At 38.7% G+C, this 20,866-nt stretch overlaps 1 protein-coding gene across 2 annotated transcripts; it reads left to right on the top strand.

Moving 5' to 3' along the window:
• The first annotated feature begins 5,395 nt into the window (after positions 1–5,395).
• LOC124199470 lies at positions 5,396–7,850 on the top strand. 2 transcript variants are annotated; one of them, XM_046595291.1, is made up of 6 exons: positions 5,396–5,506; positions 5,593–5,603; positions 5,698–5,856; positions 6,515–7,145; positions 7,209–7,440; positions 7,513–7,850. In XM_046595291.1, the coding sequence occupies exons 1-6, from the start codon at positions 5,472–5,474 to the stop codon at positions 7,609–7,611; spliced, it is 1,167 nt and encodes a 388-aa protein (XP_046451247.1). In that variant the 5' UTR covers positions 5,396–5,471; the 3' UTR covers positions 7,612–7,850. The 2 variants fall into 2 exon arrangements, with proteins under 2 accessions (XP_046451247.1, XP_046451246.1); XM_046595290.1 differs by lacking the exon at positions 5,593–5,603 and having other exon boundaries at positions 5,414–5,506.
• Positions 7,851–20,866: the final 13,016 nt, after the last annotated feature.

Below are 20,866 nucleotides of genomic sequence, written 5' to 3'. Positions count from 1 at the left end.
TTAAATTTGTTGCTTTTTTCAGTTGGCGCTTTTATATTAACGGCGCCATTCATGGATATTCTAGGATTTATGGATTTTTAGCAGTTGCTGCCAATAACTTGGCAAGTACAGTGTTTGCAGGGTTTATGACTGCTGTGGAAAAAATTGGATTGCCTTCAAGAGTAAGGTAACTTACATTTGAAAACTACGTAGATACAAGGTTTCGACATCCAGTATCTATCGCCTTATGTTAATTTACTAAATTACCATTTAGAGGAGACTTTGGTGGAGAAAACGTTCGTGTTGCCGAATATATGATACAACGAAGAGGAGAAGATCGTGGAAGTTTCATACCCAGACGTTCAGTACATAACGTGCGTATAGAGCGACTTTGGCGCGATGTATTTCAATCTGCAAGTGGTTCTTTTTACCATACTTTTACGTAAATATTCGTCTTAAACATTACGGGAACACAAATTATTAATTTTCCGGATTTCTGTATAGTGAGATGGAAAAACACAAAATTCTTGATTCTAACAATGAGCTAGACCTATTCTGCTTGTATTTTGTGAGTCTAAATTTACTGGAAAGAAGTATGACAGATTTTCAAAATACGTGGAACTCTCATCCTCTACCAACCGAAAAAAAATATGACACCCGAAATGCTGTTTGAAGCAGGATTGATTATACTTTAAAAACAACAAAATTGGGGGAATTGCGGAAAATGGAGAAGATTTCACCGAGCTAGATCACGTATAGTAAATGCAGTCCAAGTCGAAATTTATTTTCTTGCTTCAACTAAAAGATCGCCATCGTTTATTTACAAGAATTTTGATGACGATGAAGACTGGCCACCTGGTGTTCTAGTCGTGGACCCACCCGTAGACGATCCATCCGGTGGCGACATGGAGAATATTCGCAAAATTCTCAAGAAACTAGAAGAAGTACCTCGCGTGATAAACTCATTGAATGAAAATCAATTGCGGGAACTCATTGCATCAATGTGTAATCCCCGACAAGTTGAATTGCCAAACCTTGTGACTCATTATATTGCTGTAAAGGAGTATGTTCATTCTTGCTTAACGTGAATTAGGTGTTATTTTCGGCGTAATGTATCGGTAGCAAAGTAGCAATACCAGCAGGAATAAAAGTTAAGCCCCATTCAATTTTTTTGGCCGTTTCAATCCTTGTGAAGGTTGTGGAATGTTGGGGAGAAATATATTTCTGCCTTATAAGAAACTGCTTCACGAGAAACAAAATGATGATGGAGATATTGAGAGATGATGAATTGAAGTTATTTCTTGTATGCAAGAGATTAGTGTTGTGGCCAAATGAATGCTCACAATATTCTCAAAAAATTCGTCCAGCTGTTAGGCAATGTCGATGTCTGCTAGCCTTTTTAATTGAGCTCTATCGCCCATAAAAGAAAATTTATTGTCGTTAGAATCGTATTGAAGTGCGATTTAATTCTAAATTACATCCAACTGCCAAAATTCAAAAAAAACTCCCCTGGCAGAGAAGGGATGGATCCACTTCTACCAGGGGAATCCAACATTAGTTGAGGAACCTCGTTCGCGGGAATAATTTCGTAATCGTAGACACTCCTGTACATTACTCGTCAAATCTTGACCTGGACAGTGTCAGGCTAAGGTACATGCTACATTCATTAAAAAGTAAATTGCTGTTCGAAATCATGTATATTTATGTGTGTCTACATATTAGTCTTGTTATTTTGGATACTGTACAAAACATGTGAATTGATTTTGGAACATGTGTTATCCATCAGGGGACAAGGACATGTATGTTATACCTTTGGTCGTGGTTTGCATTGTGACGTGGTCATTGAACAAAACATGACCAACGTCAAGGTTGACACCCTCAGTCGGATTCACTGCACCATACGAAGAGATGAAAACTTGAAACCTCACCGACAAACAGTCGGTCAGACAAACAGTCGGTCAGTCACACCTCATTTAAAAAAAAAATAGTATAAGTTCTGATTTCTGTTTTTTTTGTATTTCCCTCTCTCTTCTTTTTTTGTACACGCATTCTTGTTCACCTTGATCAACAGGTGAACCAACTATTTCACTCCCGATAAAAATATTTTTTCGAATTTTTTTCGTTGTGTGTGTCGTCGACCGATTGAAAATTTCTACATGCCCTCAACCTTTTATTTAGTGACTGGAAAACCTGGATTAAATGCTCGTCTTCCCAAAAAGGAAAGCGGTTTCGTCCAACCGGAAAATGGGATGCTGCCGAAAATTGATTTTCACATGCTATCGCACGGACTCTGGTGCCAAGTTGATGGCCACCTGGGGTCCGCTTCCAATCTGCTTTTTAATGAAAATTGCTCTCCCTGCAATGTATCCGGGCCAATGGTAAAACATGGCGATAGCTCATGGAATATGCCACCATTGCATTGCATTAGATCTTCCGCAGACTGTTTTTTGATTGTTCTTGCGACAAGATCATCAAGTGGAAAAGCTGTTCCATCTTATCTTTATGATAATCTACGCAAAACTGTTTTGGATAACTTCTGGTAAATATTTAATAAATTTCTTTTTAAATATTTTTAACTATTAAATTTTTTCTTATTTTAGGTTTATTAGAGAATTTTTAAAAGAAAAAACCGGGAAGGACTATGAGATCCACATTATTCAGGAGGCAGCCGCCAATAGATTGATCCTCAGTTTGCAGTCGGATATGACAAATCACGACAAATCGGGCGCTGAAACCAATGATCTCCATCTGCCATTGGCTCGTGCATCGGATCTTTTCAAGTTCCATTATATGTTAAATTGGAAAGTTTGTTATATGATCAACTACCCCGGGGATTTTAATGCAAAATTGTCTAATTACGTAAGTAACCAATTACTTGACACTCTTTCATCTCACGCAACCACATTCTAATTTTTTTTCCGTAAAAATTTGTTTTAACGAAACAGGTCGCAAATTTGAAGGATTTAGAAAAAGCAGGAATACCATCTGCTGATGTCATCTACATGACACATGGTCAGGTAATAACTGGATCTTCAAAAAAATAACTGGCGGTGTTCAATCAAAATTTGGCATCTTTGATGGACAAATGTTACTTGACGATGTTAACATCATACGTTCCCCTGGCAGCAACGGCATAGAAGATTGCTCACATCCAGCGGTAGCTGATTTTTTGTTGGCAGCTGGAGGACGTAAATTAAATTCTAACTAACTATTTCTAGTTAGTTAGAACGTAAATTAAATTCTAACTAACTATTTCTAGTTAGTTAGAAGGTTAGTTAGGTTTTGTTTTTGTTGCTCGGATGGTTATCGCTCGATGAGAGAGAAAAAAAAAATTCCGGCGATGTGGTGGTGGCGGCCATCCGTCTATCTAGTTGCAAGGGAGGAGGAGGAGGAGATTTGGTTGTTTTGTGTGTCTTGTGTGTCCGCCGATTTCACGCTTGACATTGTTTTCCCATCCTCCCCCTTATTGTTGGGAGGACAAAATGTGAGCAATGGCTCACCATATCCCTCCCACCGAGAATTCCTAGAAGTCACCCAGAAACAAACAAATCAAATTTTATCGAAAATATAAGAAAAAATGCCGGCCAACCCGGAAGAATCCGGAACGGGAGAGGTTATCACGTGTCAATAAAATATGTGTGTGTGTGTACACAACTTCCGGTTGTCTTTTGTGACATTTTCATATGAAATGATATGCCACACGAATATAACTAGACACAGCAGGAGAGTTCTATATAAGCCCAGTTCACTTGTTTGAATCCCTCCGGCTGGATGCCCACAACCTCCTCCTCATATTGCTCTTAATTACACCTAAATGTTCTTCTTCATTTCAACTTTTGACTCTATCCCTCCCCTATGTCTAACCAGTTCCGATTGCCGGTCATTTTTCATCCCCCCGTTTTGTGGGTGGACCGGTGAGTGCATTAGCCCTTTTCACGGAGGGTCTGCCAGGACTCTATCAACACTGAGGGAATGAACCGACAGACTGCACACCTTTGTTAACTGTAATTTATCAATTTCAGGAGAAAATACAGGAAGCGCAGTTTGCATCAAGTACACAACTAACTGCTTACTATCGCGAAAAGGAGGAAGAATTACTAAAGGAAAAAGAAGTGGTAGAAGAGAAAAAAGGGAACTCGATGCAGGATTACAGCGGTATTAATTTGTATTTCATTTAAGAAATTGAATTTTTAATAAAAAACTATTAAATTAGATTACAAGAACGCGCTGAAGACGAGCAGTGGGGAGTAAAGTTAATTGTTGGGGATTCAGTCGTTGACGGTGTTGAACATGTCACCGTCCGCTGGCACGATTCCGTACTCCCCAAGGATCAAGTTACTCCAACTGCTCCTGAGGCTGTTGCTGCATACGAGAAGAAGAAGAAGAAACAGGAAGAGAAAAATTTGGCAAACAAAAGGAAGAAGTAAGGCTTGGCGCAAAAAAAAGTGCGGGCGCAGTTGTTGGCGCAAACGTGGAACAAACGTGGAAAAGGATAAAGGATACCTTGGCGAAGTCATCACCAAGGTGAACGAAATTCGCTGTGCGGCTACCAACACCAACAGTTAAAGTTGTTTGTAGCCCCAACTAAACCTACACCAACGCTGCTCCGTCCCGTTAAATCGTATCAAACCCATCGACTTTGTAAATTGCAACATGCCCCGTTGCTCCAGAGTTTCACATTCCAAAGGCCATAAAGTTCTACATGAAACATGTGGGAGAGGTACACCAATGTGCCTCAGTCTTTAACACAACCACAACAGCTGGCTACTACTAAAGCTCCAAAATACTACAGCACCACGAAAACACAAATGTTCTCTTCAATTTAATTTTGGTGGATGAAGGTTTCCCCTCCTCTCCACACTACTCACGTTTTTTTTCTATTACTAACCACCTCACCTCATTATCGTATTTATCAACCCATGCATTATCTACCCGTCACACCAAGATGACTACATAAGAATTGTACAACTGCCCTACAACAACAAAAAAACCAAATTTATAAGTTTCCCTTCATTTTTTTCTCATCATTTCAAGAAGACTTGACCCTTCACCATAGACTACAAGGTAAAGACTGAACTTCCCTATACACCTCCTGAAGCGATGCTTGCGCTTGCCGGTAGGGGTCAGGTCCTGTGAACCGGGAGGGTTATCAGTCATTTTTCCGTTACCCTACTGTTTACGTGCTTCACACACACGTATTTTCGGGTATATGGAATTCATGTTGATTTTTCTACTTTATACCATGATTTTGTATGTCCCTTCCCCGTGTCCCGTGAATTTTTGCTTAATTTTACTTACAATTTCGGGTGTAGAAAAAATTAATTTGATGTGAATATTGGATTTTCTCTTGAATATTGGATTGTTAAATGAAATCGTGAAACAGTGTCGTGTATTTATGAGGCGTCAACCGCGTCATTTACATTGTTTGTCTATTATTTATTGTAGTCTATGGTTCAAACAATCTGTGGTTTACGTTGTGGTATTTCAAGGATATGTTTTCTTCTGGTTTTCAAAATAAAAAACATAGGTATTTAATTAAATTTTGTTATTATGACACACAGGGTGTTTATTTTGAAATTATGCTAATTTTTAACATTGATTTATTATTCCAAGCATCTTTGATGGTATGTATTCCTTAAATGTATATCTGTGATATTATTGTTATGTTGTCATGAGCAGGTAAAGAATAACTATCTTTTTTGAATATTTCTATACAAGACGTGACACTTCAACATTTACTTGTTGCAAAGCAAGCAATTCCTGAACAGACAAAGAGGAAAGCACCTATGGAACGTAAACCATTGGGAAACATCTCCAACTATAAGCAGCACTGTCGCAAGGTTGGAAATCCAAGGAAAGCGGATAAAGACATTGATAAAGCTAAGCAGTCTTGCAACGAGCGGCTCAAAGTTTGTGCGGCGCACCTCCCAAGCTCAAACTTTTGAGCGGCGCACAGCTCAACTAAGTTTGAGCTTGGGAGGTGCGCCGCACAAAAAATTTTGAGCTGTGAACGCTCAACATCCGCTCAAACGATATCAGCCAATCAGCGCGACCATGCCTCTGATTGCCTCTCCCCCTCTCTCACCGTGCTGCCCTCAACCCTCTTTTGCCCTAAGGGTCTAATGGGGGAACACGAAAAGGGGGATTTGGATGAAGGTCACTTCTTCCACCAAAAATGGAGGGGGGTGCGTTATAAAGTGGGGGGGAGTTTATTTCAACTATGAAGAGAGATTACTTGGGGAAATAATAATTTTAAAAATAAATTAAAAAGACTATGAGAATCAGCGTAAAAAACTGATTTGAATCATATTGATTTCCACCTGATCTCTTATTATATACAAAGACACTATTCTGTCATTTCACCAAGAGGTGTAATTTTTACCGCTAGATGTCATGGCGAAATGAGCGGTTCAATGAGCGTAAAACCTTGTGCGCCGCACCTCCCAAACTAGTTTGAGGGGTGCGGGCGCACAGCTTAAACTAGTTTGGGAGGTGCGGCGCACAGCTCAAAAAGTTTGAGCGAACGGCAAGACTGAAGCTAAGCAATTTGATAATCAAATATTACAAGAAGCATTTACAATCACATCAAATGAAGAAATAACATGTCTTGCTTCGGGTAAACAAAATCACAAGAATATCATTGAGACAATCCAAGAAAGAGAAGAAACCATAGAGCTTGATTGTGATTTATCACAAGAACCAATTCCAATTACGTTTCAAAAAGAAGTAACTGCTGGTGAACAAATTCACATGCATGCCATTGAGACTTCAACCTTGGAAACAAACAAAGAATTAGAAGAATGCTTACAGCTTGATTATACCAAGATACAACATCCGGCACCGTCATGGAAAAAAGTACTAAACACGGAATGCGTCCACTACTATGAAGTGCTTGTAAAAAAATATAGTATTGCCATTCAAAAAACTTTAACAGTCGACTTCAAAACCAGGAAAATGAAAGCTACTATCATTACTCGCGAATTATCCGTACTGGATGAACAAGAAATGTCTTTTACATCAGTATTAGAAGTTGAAGCATTTCTGTGCAAGCTACATGCAGGAAAAATATGTCCTGGAATAGTTCACAACCCAGAAAAGCACCGAAAAAAACAAACATCTTTAGTTCGAAATGGTGAAATCATTTACGGAGTGTGGCGTGCCAAAAAGTAAGCAATTGCATTACAATCATGACTTATGTAACTTAATTTTAATTCTGATTTTATTCTTAGCTGTACCCTCATTACTTACTCTGCCGGAGAGATTATTAAGCCCTGCAAATTATGCATCTGGATAGACAAGTTGTTAAAGATGCAATTCAAACGCCATAAAGCACTCGAACTAAGTTCGAAAACAAACCACAAGTATTTGACCATCAAACAATTTTCAAAGAAAGTTGCTGCACAGGGGAAAGCTATAATCTCAACTAAAATACGACTTGCCAAAAAACAAGCAGAAATTAAGGTATGTTAACGGTAAAGCATGTAATTACCGATAAAGCATATTTAAGAATGTTTGTTCTTCTTTACTTGACAGGAAATAAAGAAGGATGTTAAAGCTATGCGCGTTAACTTGGCAAGTATTAAGAATGACCGCATGGAAACTATTTTGAATGATCTCGATGGCAAGGTATAACTAATCATTTTCATCTTTAATATTAGTGTTTTAATTCATTCTGTAGTTTATGTGCTGACTATTCCCTTTTGACTATTCCCTCCCTATGTTCCCTTTTCCCTTGACTAATACTATTAGAATATTCTCTTCCGACTAATTGAAATTATGATGACTACTTTCCCCAATTACTTTTCCATCCTATTGTGTACAAGTACAAAAAAAAATTGTAATGGTATCCAATAAATGAAATTGTAACAGTTTCAGTGTATATTTTATTGGCTGCATTGATTTGTTTGCGTTCTTGGTATTTTGTGGTCTTTTATTAACCACATTTCGGCGTTTTTTTAATAGGGGAAATTTGTTGTAAAAACAATCATAGCCAAATCAAGATGCAAGGACAGACATGGTAAAGATATGAAATACGAGATGGAGTGGCTATTGGAATGCCTACAAATAAGAATAAAGAGCCCAGCTGTTTACGAGCATCTACGAATCAACAACATACTTGCTCTACCTTGTAAGGATACTTTGCGGAAGTTAACAAGTGGTTTATGCACAGACTTCGGATTCAACGAATTTGCATTGGAATGCATAAAGAAGAATTTCAGAAATAAGTCTCTTCCCGAACGATATGGCTCTCTTGATGTGGGACGAGATGTCAATCACTCAAGACATACACCTCGACAAGCACACCTTTCAATTTAAAGGTTTCACCTATTTATGTGCAGATGAAGAACAGCAAGAACACGACTTCTCCGCTCTCAATGAAGAATGGATTGAAAACGCAGACTGTACCGAAGACTCACCTGAAACAAGTGAATTACCTGATTTAGCTGATCACGCGCTGGTCTTAGTATTCAGACCTTATAAGGCGCGTTGGATACAGCCAATTGCTGTCTTTGCGGCTAAGAATGCCGCATCCGGTTCCCAACTGTATAAAATTGCGCTCAAAGCAATGATTTTACTTGAGGAAGCAAATGCACGCGTTCTTACAACTTTATGTGACGGATCACAATCAAACAACGCGATGTGGAATTTATGCGGTATTTCCGGAAGTAACACAGATACCTGTACAAGTAGAACTCAATGGTGCATCCGACATCAGGATCTCTTGTTTATTTTCTAAGAGACGTGCCGCATCTTTTTAAGTGTATAAGGAATCATATATTTAACCACAAGGAAGTCCAAGTACGTATAAAAACCATATTAAGTGTTAAATAGCATCATATATGATTTTTTTTCTTGTTTTAGGCCGCCGGAAAAACTGTCAAGTATTCACAACTGCTAGACATGTTTATGCATGATCAGAATAGGGGAAGCACTGGGTTGAGCGCGGTCCCCAAACTGAAGCCTGTTCACTTTAAGCCCAACAGCTTTCAAAGAATGAATGTGAAGCTTGCGGTGCAAGTAAGAAATGATCATTATAATGTTTTGGCGTGTTTTAATAATTTTTTTTTCTAAAACATTAAGGTACTATCCAATTCTGTTGCAGACTGTCTCCGTCGATACAGATCGGCGAAAAATATGGAATTGGCTACCCAGTTTAAGGATTCGGAAGCATTAGAAGATCTTTTGAGGCTACTTAATGCATCTTTTGACGTCATGAACTCACGCCGTCCCATTGACGGAATTACTCAAAGCAATTGGAATGGCCCTGATGGCCGACGTGATGTATTTTAGCTTTTAATATGTGTGCGGAATGACAAAATTCATAATTTATAAATTTTCTAGGTGTTGAGCAGACTTTTCAAATGTCTAGATGACACCAAGATTGCTGCCTGTGGTGAATTGCCGATGAACGAGATGGAAGATGAGGTGCTGTTGGAACATTCTGACGATTTCCGGAAAGATTCGCAGGACGGCAAACCGTTAGAAAAAATTCCCATTCAAGTGACTCAACAATCGGGTGAATCACCCGTCCTTGTCATTGATTTGGAATGGGGTTGCAGTGCGTCAAACTTAACATGCACGCCCGAGACGGAACCTTCGGCCACTGAAAATAAATCTGACGAAATTTCGGTTGTTGTATACGAACCGTTCCTATCAAAAGTAACTCTTAACGGATTAAGAGTTACCATTTTGAGCACAATCGATGTAGTCGAGCTATTACTGCGTGATAATTATAAGTACGTCCTCACTCGAAAGCTGAACCAAGACTGCATCGAAGTAAGTAGTGATATATTACGAATAATTTAACATTTTTATTCTTATTTTTTTTCCAGCGTTTTTTTGGCATCATCAGAATGGCTGGTCGCTGTGGGGACAAACCTACTGCGGCCTCTTTTCTCGAATTTTTCAGGCTACTCACCATGTATTACACAACGAAACAGGTGCTGCGTGGGTCAAACTGCGACTCCGAGGAAAAGAAGGAGGTGTTGAGTTCGTACGGTGAGAGCATCAAAAAAAGATTCAACGAGAACAAGAAGAAAACGGAAGAAAAGAAGAAATATTTTCGGGATATTCTTCTCAAGGGGATAATCCGTGAAATTGAAATTTGCGGTAGTGCTGTAAATGATGACCATGAGTCTCCCTCTTCGGAATCGCCGAAAATTGATGTCCTGGATTCAGATATAATTTATTACATCTGTGGCTACATGGTTCATTCCTTTAGGAAGAAGGGTAAAAAGACCAAGTCGTCTTTTTGCCAACTTTGCCTCGCAACGGTAAATATAAGTCCAGAAGATCTTCCACTGAATTTCACAGCATCTCAACTTACCGAAATCAAAAAGCGCGGTAGTTTGATTTTCAGTTCATATAAATTGTTTCAGTTAATTTGTCGAGTGGAAGATGCTTTTCTTAAGCTAGCCAAATGCGAGCGGGTCTTTCTAAAAGACTCGTACGAGGCAGTTTTGAGAATAATTTCCGGTAAAAAACTTCCGTTAGTTGGATGTGAAATTCATCAAGAATCACTCTTGACCGAAGTCATTTTTCAATATTTGACCTTGCGATTCCGATGCTATGCTAAAAGAAAATTCGTGGATCATGTTGAAAAGAAGCGTGGCGAAGCACACGCACGTATGAAGATGAAAAAACTAAGAAATCTCGCTAGGCGATAAATAATAAATACATGTAGATTCTTGAGTGAACAGCAGTCAGTGTTTCAAAGGTTGTCACTGAATAATACAAACATCTTGAACTTATTTTCAATTTTTATGTCTATTTATTTATTTCATATACTAAAACATTAATATATGGCAGATAATAACAGCCAAATTAGTTGTATCAAATGAGTAGTTTATAGCTCGCGCCTACTTGAAATCGAAAAACAACAACCAGTGTTTCACGATTTCTTTAATACGAAATATATTCAAGGGAAAAGGGGGTCACATCATATTAATTTTTGACCCGAACTTGTAAGTAAAATTAAACAAAAATTCACTGGAAACGGGGAAGGGATATACAAAATCATGGCATAAAGTAGAAAAATCAATATGAATTCCATATACCCGAAAATACGTGTGTTTGAAGCACGTTAACAGTAGGGTAACGGAAAAATGACTGATAACCCTCCCGGTTCGCAGGACCTGACCCCTACCGGTAAGCACAAGCACCGATTCAGACGATTCCTCTCAGGCTTATGGAGCCGATCGCCGTCTTTACTTCGTAGTCTATGCCTTCACATTGACCCAATTTTCAATGTTACACCTCAATCTATTTGTTTCACTCGAAAAACTAATGAGAAAAAGTATAAGATTCGGTTTTCCAATGAAATACGTGTCCATTAATTTGAGAAAAGTTACAAAAAGAAGAGCGCCATTTCTTTTTCAAATTGTTGCCGTTTAAGAACTGCCGAAATACGCTCACGTGATATTGTTATAGCTGCCAAACGACTCATTCCCATCGATGCTGCCCTTCAAAGACTACATATATCGCTACCACCAAACGAGAAGGTTGTATCTAAGAAACCACTAGCGATAGTCAACTAAATAAAAAGCTATTTGCATAATGCGAACATTACGTAAATACGTAGGCTATACATATATGGGTAACAGTTTTTCGATTTCAATCAGTGTTTACCTATATCCGTATAACATTTAGATTTATCTCAATATTTATTTTTACATCATTACATTTATTGGTTTCTATTATGGGAAAAAGTAATTGTTATTAAACCTAGCAAATTTCAGCAACCATGAACTTAAGAAAACACCAGAGACAACCAACCCAACGATAACGTAGATATTCAGAAAATTTTGTGTTTCATAAAATTGTGTATCATGTATACATGACTTTCGTTGGTGAATTACTAATTTTTAAAATTCATCTTAATTTTACAACTATTTATGAAAATTATTATCTTTTATTATCATGGGCACTAATGCGCACCTAAAAGGTGCGCTATGAGATTTACATGAAGATACCGATTAATATAGAGGGCATCACTGACGCCAACCTAAAAAAAAATTCTATTTAACTTCACAATCAGCCATACGTATAACACACTCACAGAGAAAACGTACGGCGATCAGGGTTGTTTTGAAACGTGAATTCTCATTTGGAAAATAACTAAACTAAGAAACAAATCACACGCACACTTACAGTTGAAATGGAAACGCAAAGAAAGAAGAAAAAAATTTATCTGATATGTAAATGAAATGATGTAATGATTTCTTCTAACTTTCGTCACGCACGTTCGCTATGCCCGTCAATTTCCCAGCATGATTTTTTCTTTCATAAACTGCCAGCTTGAATTGCGCAAGAATGCCACAGGCACCTACACAGTGATAAAAATGTTATTGATAAATGACTGTGATACATATATGGGAAAAAATACCAGATGCGCCAATGATGATTGGCATTTTTTCAATGATGGCTGTATTCAGGAGCTGAGCACTAACGATGGTCATTTCGGGAACAACCCCTTCTCTAGTTAGTTCCAGACCAGCAAACATGAAGCATAACAACTGCATATTGTGTTGCCATTTTTCTCTAAGTTAAAGAAATAACTAACTCGTTCTTCTCTTAACTCTCAAGCCCAAGGGGGGGGGGCATAAAAAAGAGGGGAGGAAATGAAACACGGATTTCAAAAAATAGGGTTGCATACTTAAAGCCCACTTACTCTCCCTCTCATAAAAAAAGAAGTGCCCGTGGACTAGCGCGGGAATGTCACAAACATATCAACCCCACTTATAAAGAATACACTTGGGCACTTTGATGAATCCACCATGGCCGATTCCCCACTAAATTACACTTAAGCCGGTACACTTACAACAAGTTTAGTTCAGTGTGGTAGCAATTTTTTACAGTGCACCCTCACCTTCGATTCCAAATATGTCTTACAATGATATCATTGCAGTTATTGTAATATCCTTGACGTGTGGGTTTTATTGCCACTTTATTTGCACTACTTTGGCCGCGTTAACGTGTAAACAGTACACTATAAGGTGAAACAACTGCTTGAATTCATTTTTTCCTCATCAACTCATTTCCCCAATTAGGTTTGAGTTGTTAGAGCGGTCATATCTTAGAACAGAGATAGTCCTTTGTTTGTTCTTCCGTCTAAATATTTTTTTTTCGATGGAGGAGCGAGAGCAATAAAAGTATATTTTTTCACCTCTTCATGATTTATCTGTAATAAACCTGCTTTCGATGTCTCGGACGGAAATAAACTAAAATATTTCCGACTACCTTTCTGGTTCCATACAGGGTGGACTCACGCTATAACAAGGCCGACAGTCCGACACCAACACTTGTTGCGAGATAGAAAATCAGTATTTACCAGGGCCGCGCGGCAAGAGAACTCTTGCTTGGCAATTCCAATGACGTTTCTCGGCTCGCTTTATTTCGAAATTTTCACTGAAATAATGTTTCATTTTTTAATAATTTAGGATTGTGTCTATCCACACATTGTGCGCCATGGAAAATTAGTTGCATCTGATTCAAATCTTCCTTCAACACCTGCAACAACAACCACTCAACAAAATTTTCCTTAATATAATGTTGTTATGTCCGAAAACATCCAGGTGGTAGAGGAAGGAACAGCTTATGAGGCATTCGAAGCAGTTGCTGTTGGGCAAGTGAAAGTAGTTGCAATTAAAGAAGAAGACGTCTTTACTAAAGAACAGTTAGAAAATGGTTTGGTACAATTGGTGTTTTTTAAATAAATTTTATTTTTTATATATTTTTTGGTATATGTTTTATACTTTTTATTATAATTTCTCTTCATTCACTAATTTGATATGGAGAATACCTGCTGCGTGTGTGATATTTCAATAACTGGGCGTAGACCCCAATTCATTTAGTGTGTAACCTGCAAGGGATTTATGCACCACACTTGTACCCAATTACTGGGCCCGAATGAAGTCCACCCTATATTCATTGTAGTTTATTTATTGGTAATTTAAAAAAAAAAACATTTTCTTTACGAGAAGACCACACTCTCCTACCTACCTCCTACCACTCTCCTACCTCACACTCTCCTACCCAGAAGGAAACAGAGAACCCCACGCACTCCTTTGTCGCCTCTTAGATTCTTCTTCGTCTCTTCTTTCTATTATTCCCTTGGGGCAGGAGATGGTGATATTTTTTTGTAGACACAGTAGGGACGTTTACAAAAAAATTAACAATGAATAAACTGCAATAAATATCAAGGTGAAACAGACACGAAAATCTCAACTGATAACGAATAAATGTAATCATACAAATGATACAATTGTAAATGGGAACTGGAGATGACTGAAACGGGAAAAATAAAAAATAGTAATGCGAAACTCCATAAGCCGCCATGCAAGAGCAATTACCAATTCGTGTCCAAAATCGGTGGTAACCTTGCGATAGCTACAAAAATAATAGTGTTACTAATTCATCAATATTTTCAGGAGGCAACATTAGTTTTTTTTTAATTTTTATATTCACCATTTCTAAGGAAAAAGGGTCTAGGTTTATTTTGGATTATATTCTCAATTTTTGCTTGTGCCAGTTTATTTGGGATTATTGGATTTTAATGAATATTAGAGGAATTTTTATTAAAATAACGGATTTGTAAAAACATTTCTGCGATAGCTTCTTTAACAGATGATGTGCATATTCATTATCAGATATAAAAAAGTTATTAACACCAGAAATATATATCTTCATTAAAGAAGTAAATTTAGTGTATGCCGAGTAAAATACGGTCAGTGTTATTCATTTAAATATAGTCCTCGTCCACTGGCTTCTTTGGACGTAAGCCAACTCTTTCTAGTAAAGTACAAATTTGGCCAGTTTCCCACCCAGCCAAGCAGGCCAAGCCAAGCCCCAGTAGCCAAATATTGTTCGAAATGTTCTCAGCGAATGTCAATTGTTGATTCTAGCAGCACAGGAAACTGCCTTCTTTGCGTTAGACGCATTGTTATAAGCAGTCGATTCCCTTTTCCCGACAGATATAAAGTGATGCCAATCAAATCAGACACAGAGACTAGAGAACCGAAGACTCTATTATTTCTGTGTATGCGTTCTTCTGGGGGTAAAGGTAAACCCAACAACGTTAGTGTGGTATCTTTTTAGCAGCTTTTGAATTCTGTCATAGAAAGTGAAAGGTTAGTAATGTCATTGTTTACGTTAACTCTTAAATTCTAAAAGTTTCATCATTTCAATGCTATAGTAAAAAAATGTAAATAGTTAGGCTTAACTGCATAACCCATAACAAAGGAAACCAGCAATGAACTTTTGTGACATTTGGTGCAATCTGTACCTTATCAACGGTTTTTGGTGGTGGTGATGGTGCACCATGCTGGATTCACTGATGGAGCAGTTTGACACGACAGATTGCTGATGATGGGAAACATTTTGGTGGTAATTGGCGGCCGGGTAGGGGTGATGTTGCATCGGGTAAGATTGAACTTGAAGGTGCGGGTTTAGGCCGAATCCTATTTGATTGCAGAAAAATTTAAAATTTTAGTAACTTGTTGCATTGATATTGAATAAACGATGTTCTTCCATCTTCCATGTTGTCATCTGGCCAATGCAGGGATTCAGTCTAATGTAACGGGCAAATATTTTATTAAGCCTTTTTATAGCAAAACAAATATTTTTTTTTATTCAATTTCAATTTTTAATTTCAGTCTATTTAAAATTCAAACCTAAACTGTCTAATTTTTTCATTCCGCAGTAACGAGGGTAGGTTCGGGCAATTCAACTGTCCAGGATACCCCAACGACATAATGCTAGTTGGCAAGTTTGGCAGCTATACTACAGCCCTTTGTCCAATTTCAAAAATTACTACTCCTATTGTCGACTTAAATGAATCGGAAGACATACTCCCACTTAACCTTCTTCCAGATTTTGTTTTAATGCATACAGGCCGCTGGACACCGTTATGCTTGCTATCAGCCAACCAGCTAGCTTATGCGTTTTACATGAAATTTTTTTTTAAATGATTTAAAAGGCGTACTCAGTCTTGAGTGTTGCCTTCGCTCTACTATACAATTGTATACTTTAATAGATTTAAACGAGTTGTCAGTACATATAGAATATAGGAGGGAGAGAGACATGTATAGGAGCAGGGGAGCCTTTAATACTAAAATTCGATGATTGCATATTTACAATTTCTTAAGTGAAGATGGCATTGGGTATAGTATCACATAAGTTCGAAGAAAAATGGCTGGTGGATATTAAAATTGGAAGACGGATTTAGTGATAGTGACTTTGACTTAGTTATATAGTTACAGATTCGTGTGTAATTTTAAGGGAGTTGAATGGTGGGTTGACTTTAGACATTGGCTTTGGATTGAGATAGCAGGGGAGTGCATTTGCCATGGGCGGTACTTTGAATTTTGAGCCTTTCGGATGTCCGGATGAATGTTTTGAATGCATTCCATATGCTTTTGTTCTTTGGGATGACATCAAGTGAAGGTGGAAAGGGCTTTTTGCTCCGAAGACACGCATCAATGAGGAGGGCTCTTTGATCAGTGAAACGGATGCAGTGAAACAAGAAATGTTCCACTGTTTCGGTATCTTGCCCACATCATTCACATATGAGGGATGAGATTTTTTTGATTTTATGCAGGTGGTGATTTAGTCTGCAGTGTCCAGTTAGGACTTCGGTTAGCTCATGGTGGATGTAGCTATTCTTGAGGCAGGTAGCATCGGTTGGACTCGGGAAAAATTCCTTCGTACGTGTGCCGGTGCTGCTATGGAGCCATTCATGCGCCCACATTTTCCCTAGTTCGGTCTTGATGGTGTCTTTGATCAGTCCCAATGACCACGGATGATGATTAATTGGTTTGGAGTTGAGGTGAAGACAAGATTTTGCTTCTTCTCTTGCAAGACTAGTTCCTTCGGTTCCTCTCACCAGGTAGAGGTGGATGTAGTTCTGGTTGTCTTAGCACAGTTGCCTGCAGTAGGCTGCTGGTTTACTTATTTTAGGATTTTGGTGCAGTTGTTGAATGCAGAGAAAGAGATGGAGCTGCAGAGAATCGCACACTTGGCGTAGGAGTTTTTGGATGACGCAGCGTATTTAACGGAAGCTAGCAGGGCTAAGAGTTCTATCTGATCTTCGGTTTTGTTTGTTGATAGCGTCTCTTGAAAGGTATGGATGATATTAGAGGCTGAGCAGCAGACTACTCTAAACGCTATGCCTGCTGTTGACTTATAGCTTGTACCATAAATGACCAGGCTGTTTCTTTCTTGCGATAGGAGTGGAATGGCCTCCACTCTGTCGTAGCTGAGTGAGGTCATAACCCAGGGCGGGTGTCGTTTGGAGTGAAACCTTCTGGTATGGTCTATCTTATGGTTGAGCTGTAGATTCTGTAGCACCGCGCCAATGGTTGCAGCAGTGGAGGGGGCAAAAGGTTCTTGTCTGTGTGAAAGATAGTAGGTGGCAGTAAATTAAAGAATTTTAGATCAATTGGTAAGAGATTGGAGATAATCAGAAGAGCGTTTAAAGATACATTGTTGGAGGACCTTGTGTGATACATTTGAGCATAGTTCTTTGTACAACTTAAATTTTTGATTTATAGGTTTTGATTAAGATGACACGACACCAAATTGAGCAACCATAGAGAAGTTTAGGAAAGATGATAGTTTTATACAGGGTTACGAGTTTTTTGGTGTTCAATCCCCAGGTACACCCAAGACATCTCCACAGAATATGGATTTGTCTCTGGGTCGCCTGGTATTTAGCCTCAACATGGGACTTCCAATTTAGTTTGTCATCCAGCAGGAAGCCAACAAAATTGGAAGTAGAAGAGGGCAGTATTTTGGTGTCTTTTACTTTTATATAGCAGTTATCTACGGTTTTTTTGTGTGAAAAGATCATAAGGGTCTTTTTCCGTGCGTTGATATCGATCACAGTTGGTAATTGTGTCATTAACTATTATTTGTAAGTTGCGCATTGCAATCTTACTCACCTTGTGCCAGCATACAATAGCTATATCGTCTGCGTAGCCAATAATTGTGAATGGAAAGGGATATGACTTGCAAATGAGTTCCTCTGCCAGGATTATCCACAGGAATCCAAGAACCCCTCCCTGTGGACATCCTATTTCCACAACACAGCTATATTTACCTTTGCATGTTTTAATAATTCCAACTCTGTCTAGAAATGAAGATACATGAAGATATTGTAAGTTGCTTGTAATTGGTGATGTACTATACAAAAGAAGTCGGTTTTTCTTATTTTTACGCAAAACCAAACAAGAAACAATAATTTTTTTTCGGCGTGAATTCGTAATTAAAATAATTATGATTGAAACTATTTTTTGGCATTATATAGGAGATATTCATTAGAAAGATTTTAGAGAGAGGAATTCCAAAATCAGTATTTTACATATCAGCCATGGATTGCGCAATGATATCATGATTACGAAGCGGTACCCGACAATTTTATTGGTATCTGATCTACGCGACACAATAAAGAATGACATACCTCGCTATGGTATGCGACCAGCAGTATCTGCCTTTCTTTACGAAGCAAACAAAGGTAAAGAATTTCTTATCACCTTTCCCTCGCGTTCCTGGTGCATGACAGCGGGAGCTACGCGTTCTCTTCACATCGGGCATCAAAATATATATGAGAGGGCCTTCAGCATGTCTCTCGATCTAAAGGCGATCTAAGGCCAAGAACGTTAAATCGAATGAACGAATGACGGATCCTCGCCTCAAATGCTGCGCCAAGCTACCATGAAGCATGTGAGGTAAGTTTTAAATAACAAGGGAAGACAATGTTGAAGTAAAGGTGTACACGAAAAGTAGATATAATGAACCTTTAAATCCCAGTGAACTTTGTTTGAGTCTCTAGTTTGAGGCCAAATAATTTTAAACATTTCTATAGAAATTCATTAGAATAATTATTTTAAATTTATGTCAATTTCGTTCATTTTTGCATCGAAAACCAATGAGGAATTTGTACGGTTTGTTAGGATTCAACCGATTCTAACCAGCATTGCCAGTTCTAAGAAACGACGTTTTGGTGAAAGTGCCATAAAATTATGTTTTCATAACGACAGTCGTCTGCTGTGTTATCCTGGATTCCAGCTTCAACCACCAGGGACCCATATCAAAACAAAATTTTTTGGATTTTTTTTTAGAACTAGCAATACTGGTCCTTAGGTCCAGTTCTCGAAATCTGGCAACTTGTTCGTAGAAGTACACTGGTTTCTTCACTCTTATAACTAGTCGATGTTCCTCCTTCATCTCTTCCTCCGTGCTGCTCGACGGATTTTCAAGAGGGCGATCGTTTAGTACTACTTCAGCGTCGGCGGTGATTGCTCGAAATGCACCGAGATTAGGTTTTGTGCGATCGAGAATTTTCAAAAGAGCCCCTTTAGTCAATCAGTTTTTCCAAAAAGCCACCGTACCAATGGGACCGAGAGACATGAGAGATGATACAAACGGAAGGCACCTAGAAAGGAAAGTGTAGCCATGTCCTCGACTACTTCTAGATGAATAGCACAAGCAGACGCAGAGGTGAATAGCAGAATGTAGACCGTCCGGTCTACCTTTGGAACTTCTTTGGGACCACGTATGGTGAATGCTTCAGTGAAATCAATGCTGGTCACAGTGAACGGAAATGAATAAGATGAACGCGACACTGGAAGTGGAGCATGGTTCGGAGCCATATCAGGTGGTTTGCAGTTTTTGGTTGCAGTTTACACACTTTTTAAACACTTTTTGACACTTTTGACAATTTGTGAGATATCCAATAGCGTTGATGAATTGATGCAACCGTTAGTTTCACTCCTCCTTGCATCAACAAAGCGTGATGAGCGGCTATGATGATGGAAAAGGTAGATTTATTTGGGAGTAGAACAGGGTGTTTTGCGTCTTTCTTCAGTTGAGAGTTGGAGAGACGGCCGTTGCAGCGCAACAATACGTCTTGACCGACGAAAAGATCCAGTTGAAAAACGAGAGCTGGACGTTTTACGATCGTATTCGCACAGTAATTGAATTCTTCAGTGCAGTATGACTTCTGAGTCGTCAAAAGCCATAATTTTTTCGCTTCTTGCAGTTCAGAAACAGTGATGTGGCCTAACTCCAAGCTGGCTCAAGATGTCTTTCAGTTTGATGTTTCCGATGAATCATCGAATAATTGCGGTAACTCTGATGAGATAAGAGAACATGTATGGCGAAACGTCTAGAATTTTCTCGATACCTCCTTCATCAGAGAGTGATGGACTGGAAGTGCACTAGTGATTACAGACAGATAAAACACTGCTGCTGGTTCGCAATTTCCCTCCCATGACGCTTCTCTTTGGAAGCCACTGAGGTCCGGTTAGTCAGATGTCAGAAGAGAGAAACTTACGGAGAGAAGAACCACGAGATAGGAGATCCGCCGAATCGCAAGCGGTGGGACAATAGTTCCATGAAGCATTAGCATCCCGAGTGGAACTGTGGATGTTCTCAACTCGGTTGTGAACGAATTGACATTTGATGTTTCCCATCCAGTAGAGAACAATCTGGCTGTCTGAACACAAATAGCAGTTTGGCTTCAGACCTAAGGCAAGGAGAGCACTGAGAATGGATGACGGATTTTTTCGTCATAATCATCACAATCATTTTCGCTAGCCCAATCATCAATTTTATCAATATTTTCATCAATTACTACAGGTGTTGCGAAGCTGTTGGAATGAGAGCTGGTATCACAAGGAACCCAGTGACAATCTTGAAGCAAGCGATTAATTCTTCTAATTTCTGAACGCATTATAAAAGCTTTTCCACGGACTCAAATTACTATCATCAAATTGCACGAGATTTTTAGATTGTTCTTCTAACTTCTTTTTTGCGTCCATCAGGCCACAATTAAATCTCTTTCCTTGCTTCTGGATGCGTGCATCCACGCATCAACTAAATTGAAATT

Source organism: Daphnia pulex, chromosome 8, assembly GCF_021134715.1.
Source record: "Daphnia pulex isolate KAP4 chromosome 8, ASM2113471v1".
Lineage (NCBI taxonomy): Eukaryota > Metazoa > Arthropoda > Branchiopoda > Diplostraca > Daphniidae > Daphnia > Daphnia pulex.
Note: the sequence above shows the minus strand (reverse complement) of the source record. Positions and strands in the feature narration are given on the sequence as shown.